This window comes from Elgaria multicarinata, chromosome 7 (genome assembly GCF_023053635.1).
Source record: "Elgaria multicarinata webbii isolate HBS135686 ecotype San Diego chromosome 7, rElgMul1.1.pri, whole genome shotgun sequence".
Taxonomy (NCBI): domain Eukaryota; kingdom Metazoa; phylum Chordata; class Lepidosauria; order Squamata; family Anguidae; genus Elgaria; species Elgaria multicarinata.
Genome location: NC_086177.1, coordinates 98,742,905 through 98,754,261, shown reverse-complemented (window position 1 = coordinate 98,754,261; position 11,357 = coordinate 98,742,905). Strand labels below are relative to the sequence as shown.

General features: G+C 45.2%; 1 protein-coding gene across 1 annotated transcript; it reads right to left on the bottom strand.

Annotated features, from left to right (window-relative positions):
* Positions 1 to 436: 436 nt before the first annotated feature.
* ZHX2 (zinc fingers and homeoboxes 2) lies at positions 437 to 8,785 on the bottom strand. The gene is made up of 2 exons (XM_063131096.1): positions 6,197 to 8,785; positions 437 to 1,521 (listed from the first exon to the last, which is right to left on the bottom strand). Exon 1 carries the CDS (start codon positions 8,604 to 8,606, stop codon positions 6,201 to 6,203), a length of 2,406 nt encoding a protein of 801 aa, XP_062987166.1. The 5' UTR covers positions 8,607 to 8,785; the 3' UTR covers positions 437 to 1,521; positions 6,197 to 6,200.
* Between the last annotated feature and the right edge of the window lie 2,572 nt (positions 8,786 to 11,357).

Genomic DNA, 11,357 nt, shown 5'->3' with positions numbered 1-11,357 from the left:
CCTGGATCAGGGGTGCACATCCTTTTCAGCCCCTTGGAGCACATAGGATTCTGGCTGTACTGCACAGGCCCCCAGCAATCCTGATAGAGATGGCTCTTTCCCATTGGAAAGAGCAATCTATAGGAGGGCCTCTGGAAAAGGGAGTGGACAGTATAGGTGGAATGGGGAATCTAGCAGAGGCAGAGCCCTCATAGGGGTCCACAGTCAATGCTGTGGCAGGCTGCAGGTTGTGAACTCCTGGACTAGATGGAGCTTTGAGCAGATCCAGCTGGGGCTGCTCCTTGAACAAGAACCGCAACTGATGAAGCGCTACGGCTGGGTACGTGCCAAGTATGAGAGGAAGGGTAGAGCTAACAGCAAAAGAACAATTGGAGACAATGAGAAATTTGACACACACTCCCGCCAAACATTAAGCTTGTTTCACTGAGTCACCACAAAAAGCTAGAAAAGTTCTGTTTAATTAATTCAAACCGTCCTAACGTTAGGTTTGTGCAGCGTATATTGGGGGGGCGGGGTGGTGGTGGATCAGTCTCTCCAAACCACAGCAAAGTCACCTTTAAACGTTGACCCAAGACAGAGTTATCCCCTCCATTTCTCTCCCTCTCCTTTCAGCAGTTACTTGAAGAACAAAAGTGCACTCGGGGGAGCCTAGAAACAAGCTAAAAATGTAGTGGCAAGGGTTCAAGAAACCATGTTGTGCACTACAGCATCGAAGGCTGACAAAAATAAGAGTCTCTCGGTCGTTGCACCAACAAAGAATTACGAACAGGCTCGGTTATAAAGAAGCGTAAGCCCTCCATTGCAAAGTCCATTTGTTTTTAGGATTGTACAATCTTAGCAGTAGAAAATAGGTGCTTGGAACAAGCAAAGGCGTTGTACTATCAACATCTCCCGAGTTCCACAGTCCAGATGTTTTTGGCAAACAGTGAATCACAGGATGTGTTAATGGGTTTTCTTCATGCAGAGGAGCAAAACAGAGCCAATTGCAAATGAGATGGTTGTTAAGAAAACCAAAATGAGCAACCGACCAACACTATCCAGGATGGATTCCGTAAAAGTGTTGAGATGGATAAACTCTCCATGGGTATAGAAGCTCATCGTAAGAAACGGAAGCAGCTGGCCAAGAAGTCTACAAATTATCATAGAAGTCGAAGCAATGGTTATGGATTCTAAAGAAAACTGAAAAGCCAAACTGTTGCCATGAGACAGCAATTAATGTGGTGATGAGAAAAAGTAGCGAAAAAATAATAATCTCTGCAGTGTATGTATATGTTGGGAGGAAGTAAGTAGCACACAACAGAGAACCTATATACAAGGGCCCTTGTTGAAAAATCCCATAATGGGACTTTGGCACCATGAAACTCGCTGCGATACTCCACAGGATTGTCTTTTCTTCACCGTGACTTTGATTCTGGAGTCAAAACTTGGGATATCACATTTCCGAAGACCTTGTTTGATCCCAGGGTTAGTGACTCCCAAGACAGGAAAGATACTGTAGGTCTAGGAAGCTGAATGACCGGCCTATGAAAAACAAAAAAGCACATGATGTGATTATTTGACAAAATGGCACAGATGTGCAAAGTTGTACATTTATCCAGGTGCATTAGGAAAAGGAACAAGTTTCAGCAGGGAGTCAAATAAAAGAGGCTGAACATTGACCCAAAGCCTTCAGTCCCGCTATTTCTTACATGATGCCCTGGCTGTTTAATTGGTTCAAAACCCCAAAGCGCCAACTCCCATTTGTCCAACTTTTAAACCCATTTTATTGCATGTGTAGCTCATTTCACAACTCGGCTGTGTGATTTGCACAGATGATTTATCCCTGCCATGTGAGATGTTAAAATTTGCACATTAGGGAATGCATTCATGCCATATGAACTGTTTGTACAATTTGTTCCAGCTGTTGAATAGATGGCTAAGTAGACAGTCCATGACAGCCTCCCCAGCAAGCCCAGCACCCAAGGGTTAACTGCCCCTAAATCTGGCCCTGTTTCCAGCAATGGCGTATGGAACCTTCCTACTGTTCTTTTTAAAGATCCTTCAAGGCAGATCACAACACATTTTAGAACAATAGATGAATTGAGGTGGGTGGCTACAAATGAGGGCCTTCTCAGTGGTGGCATCCTTGTTGAATACCCTTTCCAAAGTGACTTGCCCGGCACCTAAATTGTAGTCTTTTTGGTGCCAGATGAAGACCTTTTTATTTTCCCAGGTTCTATAGCTCTTTAGTTTTAAAAACAACGCACTAGTGCTTTTTTAGATCTTTAAATTGCTGTTGGCTTTTATCTTGTTTCTTACTTTGGTTTTATTCTGTTTTAAACTTAGGGTTTTTAATATTATGTTTTACTATGTTGTTGTATTTTATGGTTTTAAGTTTCTTTTGTGAACTGCCCAGAGAGCTTTGGCTAATGGGTAGTATAGAAATGTAAGATTTTTTTTTAAAAGCAGAACACCTATGTGCCACTGCTTGGCTCTTGCTAGGCGAGAAACTTCAGTCCTATACACAGCTACCTGGAGTAAGTCCCATTGAACTCACCAGTTCTTACTTCCAAGTAGACATGGATCAAATAAGGCTACAATGGGTACTAGTCAGGATGGCTAGATGTTAGCCTCACAATATCAGAGGCAGTATGATACTGGTTGCTGAGCAATATGAACAAGGGTGTGTGAATCTGTGTTCGTGTCCTGCTTGTGGGCTTTCTGTGGGCATCTTGTTGGCCACCGTGGGAAAGCAATGATGAACTAGGTAGGGCTTTGGCGTGATCTAGCACAGCAACTGCATTTTGAGCCAGCAGATTAAAGCCTCAATCCAAGGAGACTCGTTTTTAGGCAGTCAGTTCAATATCAACTCAACAGGCCAAATGCTTGTCAATTGAGAAAGGTCTTCCCAACTGACCTGGTGCATGTAAGCCATCTCATTACCCTTCTTGCTTTTATGTTCCCTCCTGTTCCCTATACTTGGTGTCTGCCTCATTGGACAAAACAGTGCCCATCGACGCATGGATAAGTGATGTTTTTATTAACAATAAAAATAAGAGATCTTCAAGGCAAATCCTCTTAGTTTTTCAGATTTCTGTCTGGGTCCAAGCAGCAATCTAAGGACTCATCTACACCAAGCCGGATATTCCACTATGAAAGCAGTATATAACAGGCAGGAGCCACACCAAGCAGGATATAGTGGTATGAAAGTGGTATATGGTATGTGTCAAAGGGCCCCAATAGTGGTCAGTGCACTTCAATACTGCTATAAAGCAGTAGTATGACTCCTGCCTTTTATATACCACTTTCATAGTGCAATGTCCTGTTTGGTGTAGATGAGCCCTAAGATACCTTTGAATTTGTTGTTTATTCGTTCAGTTGCTTCCAACTCTTCGTGACTTCATGGACCAGCCCACACCAGAGCTTTGAATACAAATATTTAAAATAAAAGCATTAAAAATGCATGTAAGCATTCTAGTTTAGAAACAATACAATCTTTTTAAAGAGTAGGGGGAGTAGAGGTAACTATCCAATACCGAACAAACCTACTGAGTTCAATGTATTGGCATGTGCCTAATTCTATGCTGGATTGTGGCCGTAAAATATGACCAGATAATGTTTAGCATGCCAGCGTTTTATGTTTCCCCACTAGAGGGCAGGAGTTTGTATTTCCAGCAAGGAAGAGTGTTAAAATCAATGGGAAAGATCAGGGATACCTAGGAAGTATGAAAGCATAGCTGGGTGGAATCAGAATATTCAGCACTGCTCCACTCTCTCCAAAACGTATGAAACAAATGGACGTTCCCCCCGGATTGTTTTCTACAGTATAGAGTCGAGTGTTTTCTGCGTAGATAGGGCAAAATCCAATATAAGTCCTACTTAGAGTAGACCCATTGAAATGAATGGGACTTAAGTTAGTCATGATTTTATCCACTGGGCTGAACTTTGAAGTCCAAGCTCAGCTATGGACCCTTGAGTAGTTTGGGGTCAGCTGCTTTTTATCAACTTTAGTTTCAGTCGGTGTAAGGGTAACCTACCTCACAGCATTGTGGCAAGGACAAAACAGTAAAGTACCGTCCTTATTAAGGCTGCAATCCTATGATCCTTGGAAGGGCTTCCCAGGCGCCATAGGACAGATCAGATCCCCCTCCCCCTGAAGGTGGAGAGAAAGATCCAGCCTTGGATGCCCCCCCTCCCCAATTCCTGTAGGAACCTCCGAGCCCCCCCCCCCCCGGTGCTTCTCTGATGTCAGAGCTCCAACGCTGGTCAAGGCAAAAAGGAGGCGGACCAGGAGGCACGTTCATTCATTCATTCATTCATTCATTCATTCATTCCATTTCCGTACTGCCCAATAACCAGAGCTCTCTGGGCAGTTTACAAAGATTAAAAACCTTAAAAATAAAATATTGTTGATAATATAAAACCTGTTTACATTCAAACATATAAATAGACAGTGCACGTGCATCACACCGCTAACAATTTTAACAATCAACAGGACCCAAAGTGAAGCTTTCTCATATATTCCTGAGAGTAGAGGAGGGTCTTAACCTGGCGCTGAAGAGATAACCACGTTGGTGCCAAGTGAGCCTCGCTGGGGAGAGCATCCCTTAGTGGGGGCTCCCACCGAGAAGGCCCCTGTTGCCACCTTCCAAGCCTTTCTCGGAGGGGGCACCTGTGGGAGGGCCTTAGATGACGAGACCAGTATGTTATGGGTAGATCGGGGAGGTTTCGCATCCAAATCCCTCCCTGTACCTAGACATGCCCGCAAGAGAGGAGGGTGGAGAAATGTATGGCAGCCCCGGAGGTGGTGTATATAATTTTCCTCTCATTGGTTCCAACAGGTAGGGAAACGATCGAGGGAAAACCAAAACCGAAGGGAAATAAAAACAAACAAGCAGTGAAACTGGATTTCCCATCCCAACCATCAAGGTTGCTCTGCTCAAGTACTAAATGGAATATCAAGGTTGCATGACAACAATATACACAGAAAAAGGTATTTCTTCTCAAGATAAAGTTTGCCTAGTTCAGTTTGTTTAAGTAGAAGCATAGAGAATAGGTAAATTGAAAAGGGGCAGTAACCAGCTGACTTTGCATGCTGAAGGTCCCAGGTGCTCCATCCCTAGCACAGACATAGGGAAGCTCAGGCCAGGAGCCACATTTGTCCCTCCGGGGGCCCCAACTTGGCCCTTCAGTGTTTCCTAGATGGCCACATCCCCCTTGTCAAGCCCCACCAGCATAGTTTGGTGGTTGCCTGGCTTTTGTGCAGTTTCCCCCCCTGTTCTAAGAGCTTTAAGCTAAAATATGCTTGTATTTTTTCTGTATTTTAGCCCCCAACCCCTTTTGCCCCGGTTGCCTTTGACCCTGCCCACACTGGAATGCGGCCTCCGAGAGCTTCTCCAAAACTGAATTTGGTTCCCCACCTCTGCCCTAGCATTCCTAGCGAAACGGTTCCCAGGTGAGGTAAAAGACCTTTGATGGAGGCCCTGAAGAAGGCAACACTGGCCTAGATGGGCAGGTAGCTTAAACCGGCATAGAGCACCTTCCTATGTTGCACATGCGTTTACTCTACTGCTTTTGTGGGCTACTTATCCCCAAAGAAGAACCTTCTGCTCAAAATGTATTGGCAACTGGAAATGAAATACTGAGCAAGATCCTGTTGACCTACAAAGCTTTTCACTGTCTAGCTCCTTCCTATCTCTCCTCTCTCATCTCACACTATTGCCCCGCTCGTGCTCTTCGCTCCTCTGATGCCATGTTTCTCGCCTGCCCAAGGGTCTCTACTTCCCTTGCTCGGCTTCGTCCATTTTCTTCTGCTGCCCCTTACGCCTGGAACGCTCTTCCAGAACATTTGAGAACTACAAGTTCAACCGCAGCTTTTAAAGCTCAGCTAAAAACTTTTCTTTTTCCTAAAGCTTTTAAAACTTGATTTTGTTCTGACTTTATACTGTTAGTCTTACCCTACCCAGTGCCTGTTTACCCTACCCAGTGCCTGTTTGCATTCTCTTCCCCTCCTTATTGTTTTATCATGGTTTTATTAGAATGTAAGCCTATGCGGCAGGGTCTTGCTATTTACTGTTTTACTCTGTACAGCACCATGTACATTGATGGTGCTATATTATTAATAATAATAATAATAATAATAATAATAATAATACAGCTGAAAAGAAGGACCACGGTCAAAGTTAGGTAAGACAAAACGAACCATCAGCATTGTTACCTGTCTAGGTATGAGAGTTGTCACCAGATATACTTTCAGAATCAAAATCTGCTTTGTGTTCAGGCACTGATTGACTCCAACTATCCATACAGTCCGAAGCAGCATCGTCGTCGTCATCATCAATGGTGACTTCCACCCAATTCACATTGCCGGTGTCCCGGTTCTCGTCTGTGCCCTGGCTATCTTGGCTGTGGCATTCCAACTTCTCTGTACATTCTATGTTCTGCTTCTCCAACTTCTCCTTGAGAGGCTGTTGATCCTCGTGGATACTGTTCTTCAGACTCCCAGTGGGCACTGTCCCCTTTGTCTCATTATACCCATCGATGACATACTGCTGCTGGTATTGGTCCAACCATTTCAGTGTCCCATTTCTTAGAGAGCTCCTGTTCTCTTTGAACCAGCGAACAATTTCCGTCCTAGTGAGCCCAGTTTGAGCCGCCAACTCATCATACTCCTGTGGGGATGGCCACTGAGTTCTCGCAAATGTACTCTTCAGTAAGTGGACCTGCTCTTGGCTACTTGTGGCAAAGGCTGCAGAGCACCGGGATAAAGATGTTGGTACTTGGGAGATGTTAAATTTCTCGGTTTGACTTATTGCACCATTGGAAGTTCCTTGAGCCTCATTCTTCATGCTTGGTCCCATTGAGTCCAAGACCGCTTGTTCCATATTATCCCGAAGTTTTCTTCTCTCCGTGAACCAGGATTCAACCTCTCTTCTACTCATCTTGGCTTCAGTCCTAAGTCTTTCTAACTCACTTTGCGTTGGAAAAGAACTCTTACGAAAACTTTCTTCGAGGATCCCAAATTGTTGTTGGGTTTTTCCTTTGAACGTCTCAAAAGTGAAGTCTGGTATTGGACAGTAAGCACGCCCCTGCCGCGCAGCAGCAAGAGCAATCCGGTCCTTGGCGATGGACTGGCTTGTGATATTGACAATTCCCCTTTGACTTCGGTATCGGTGATCACTGAACCACTTTTTGATCTCGCTCCTGGAGAGGCCTGTGGTTTCTATCAGCTTGTAAATTTCTGCATTGTCAGGAAACTGGCTGACAATGAAACTTGCCTTCAGGGCTGCTATCTGCTCCTTGGTCTTCTTGCGGTCATTTGACAATATCGGCGGCATAGCAGACAATGGCACTGTTGTCGTACTCGTAGGCGTAGCAGGGGTGTTCTGTTTGGGCAAGACTTCTGCAGGGACAACGTGTGGGCGCTTGGGTTCTGGGACAGCTGGCTGGTTCTGTGTGCTCCGTTTCTGCCCATGATTGGCAGCGACAGCAAGGGCAATTGGGGAAATGTTTGATCCATTTGATACTTGTGCCAAGACCAGGCCAGTCTGACTGAGTATCTGACAAGGCACCGCTGTTTGGAGGAGGGGCTGTGGCATTTTTGCGGCAGTGACGTGCGCTGGCAGAACAGTGATGGTCTGAGGTGCTGTCTGGATGGTGCCATTGAACATCTTCTTCCTTGCCTCTTCGACCTCTTCTGGAGACCAACTGATGCCATGCTTCAAACGCTGAGTGGCGAACCAAATCCGGATCTGCTCCTCTGGATGTTTGGATGCTGCCGTCAGCCACGACAACTCCGCCTGTGTTGGGTATGGAAATTTGTTGAAGGAATTGATCATAGTTGCATTAGTGTCCAGGGCGGAATTGTATTTGTTGCTATTCAGTGGTACAGGGACTTTAGGAACAAGGTTGATATTTGGCGGGAGCTGTACGGAGGGCATCACATGAGCTAGTATATCTTGAAGGAGTTCTGTTCCATTAATACACGCAATAGGCTCTGTGGTTTCGGTAACAAGATGGGGAATCCCATCCAGATGGTTGTCCATAGAATTTTTTTTAGCCTCACCTTTAGGTTTTCCGATGTTAATAATCGGCAGAACTTTGTTCGTACCACTCGCCCCAACAGGAACCACCTCATATTCAGGGATTCCAGCAGCAATTGGGTTGTTTGATATTTCAATGGACTGTTCTAGGACTGTCTGATTGTTGAGCTTGATTAATTTAAGCTTGAAGTTGTTTTCTCCTGGGTGGAGTTTTGTGTTGTGCTCCGATAAGGAATCATACTTTTTGGTTGTAAAGTTACATTCAGCACATACATAGAGGGGGTTGAGGATCACGTTGGGATGTTGCGTGTCTATGTGTTCTGTGAATTCATTCAGATTCTGGGTGGAGAATGGGCAGTACTTACATTCATAACCACCAAGGGGTTTCCTTGTTGGGTTGGCTGGAGAAGATTTCCCCTCAATCACTTCACAGTCATTTTCGCAGTTTTCCTTCCCGGCATCTCCTGAGTCCTGCTCTGGACTGCCGAGTGCCTTTCCTGCATTAGAGTCTTTGGGAACCCCCTCCTCCATTGCTTCAGATGCTCGTACCATACATGGCGTTGTTGACTTTCTTTTGCTAGCCATGGTAGCTGGGCAAGTCTCCTCAGTAGAAGCAACTTCTCCTTTCGGACCAAGCCCTAAAGCTGCTGTCTGAGATGGGTTTTAGTTTTCCCAGGAGTGATGTTGTCCGGGAGATATCCTAAAGAATTCTAGGGGCAGCCATGGCCTTCAGCTCTGGCCACGACACAAGTTGGGCTGCATGACACCTGCAAAGAAGGACGCACACCGTTAAAATAGCTTCACACCTTCCTTTTATCTGAAAAGAGCAATATGCTTCCATCCCATTATTCATCAGTACAGCACTCAACTTCTACCCTCTTTCTACGTTATCGCTTGACTGGAAATTAGAACTGCTTCAAAGTTACCCTTTGCTGCATCCCTGTGCTGAGGCAAACGTAGTCCATATTACATACTTGTAATCCTGCCTAGCCATTTCTGCTCAAGAAGACTGAAGCAGCTCCTTTGAACGAACTCTAGATTCTGAGTTGGAGCCAGACATAATCATACTTATCATAGGTCCATTAAAATAAATGGAATTAACTTAGTCTCTCCATTTCTCCTGGGATCTACCAGGCTTGAGACCAGGAGTGCTCCGGGTCCCACCAATGAGATAGGAAGTGCTGCATAAGAGAGGAAACTCCCCTAAGAAAACTTTCTGACTACCAAAAAGGATTCTGTCTAGAGACAGTCTAGTTAGTACACTGGAGAGAAACTGGACTGGGAAATGTAGCTGACTAAAAAAGTTTTGCATGAAAGCAGTTTTGGATTAATTAAAGGTGCATATTAAAACACCAAGATATTACTAAGTCCCACTCCCCGGAGAGGTCTGGAGAGCTCAAAATAATTGTGCCACCTACAGAGTTCTTGTCTGCTGAGGGCTGCACAACACTGCAGCCTATTCCCAAAGGTGCTTGCCTTTCACTGGTGGGTGAGGCAATTCCTTGTAAGTGCGCTGATCAGGCTCCTGTTGAAATGGAAAATAAAGCTGTACATTATAGATGTGCAGGGTCTGTATAGAGAGCCAGTTAAATTTGAACAATCCATCCCAGATTGGAACCAATGTCAGTTTCTGAAGTTCTGAGTTTACACCAGTGATTTTCAATCTCCCTACTTTTTGGGAACCCTTTCTGCCTTGTATGTCTCTATGGGACTCTTCTGCATTGCAAAAGTTTCTGGGAGATGCTTTTGGGTGTGCATAGTTAATATGGAGAGCCAGGATTCACTCTGATTTTAATCCTAGCTGCCTTCCTGCTAGTAAGAGAAAGGGATAAATAGGACACAAATCCTTTCCGGTCTCTGGAAACACATTTCAAAGCAGCCTAGGCACCTACCAATTGCCTATTGCTGCTGTCAGTGGGAATAAAACCATTAGCGCTGTTGACCTCCTCACTGCAGACATCTGCCTTGGCGGCAGAGAGGACGCCCCAATGCCCAGAATGTCAAGGTTCCATCTCATCAGGGGCAAATGCATATCAAGAAAGCAAAAGATGCCCCCCTTTCAACCTGCCCTGGAGCTCCCATCGGTTCTCATAGCCTGATGCCAAATCCTGGAAGCTCACACCTTATGGCTTGGGAATGGCTTATTCCAGAGCCCTTCTCCAGGAAAGTCAGTGAAGATCAGAGGATCTCTCTCACACATAGTCTTCAAAACGGAAGTACCTTGTCAAGGTGTCAGCGCCTGCGAAGGGCAGCCTTAAACTTTTGCGAGGGTCTCCCGACAGAATTTGCCAGAAGAGATCTTTCCCAAACCTTAGGTTTCAAAGCTAGCTAGCATAAACGGACAAGGAAGGATACCAGTTTCTTAGCATCCATCACCACACATCACCTGCTTGCTTGATTTAATGATTTTTTAAAAAGGAAGAAGAAAGAAACCAAATTCATCTAAGCCCCTAACGCCTTTTAGAGACTGGGCTTTATTTTTAAGAGGGCGTAGATACCAAGCATCCTAGATGACACCATTATATCCACAGTAAATTTTAGTGGCCTAGATGAAACAATCCTATCTGAACTAAACTGGAGGCCACTTGAACTGGGGCCTATAGTGGCAGAAGAGCCATTGCCCTCTGGCTCCTTCCCAAGTGGTGTCAGTTAAATTTTCGATGCTGAAGCCAAATAGACGGGGCCACTGATGTAGCTCCTGATCATTCAAAATGTTGTCCTCCCTTCTAGCTAAGGTATGATTTGGGTAAGAAGCCTCAAGTGGTTAAAACAGTGGACAAGGGCAGGGATGGAGAATGTGCAGCCCTACAGATGTTGAGCTACAACTGCATACCCTGACCCATTGGCTATGCTGGCTAAGCAATAGTAAATTTTGAAGTGCAGAAACTCATCATGATAGTCCCCGTAGCCACACCCCCAAGGAGAGTCCGAAAAAGAAAAAGGAGGCATTTGTGTTGATCCGTATCAACAAAACAGCCCTAGCAGTTTTCATCTGGACCAGGCCAAGAATAGGTCATTTGTAAAAGGGGTTTTGTAAAACAAATGGGTCCAAGACCAATTCCAGACCAAGCCACCCCAAAATACTTTGCATTGTGACAGGGAATAATATATTGTTGCTGGGAAAATACATCCCCCCAGTTACTGTGAGGACTGCAGCTCACCTCAGAGGAAACATGAAAGTCTGGGGGGTGGGGGGAGAGTGGCAGATGATGTCAGTGCCCTTGCTAACCAAAAAGTGCTGGTGTTGCATCCCTGTGAGTGCTGGCTCCACTACAACACTGTGGCTAAGGCTGATGGAAGTTGTGGTCCAACAACGTTCCCCACAGTGTTGGGACT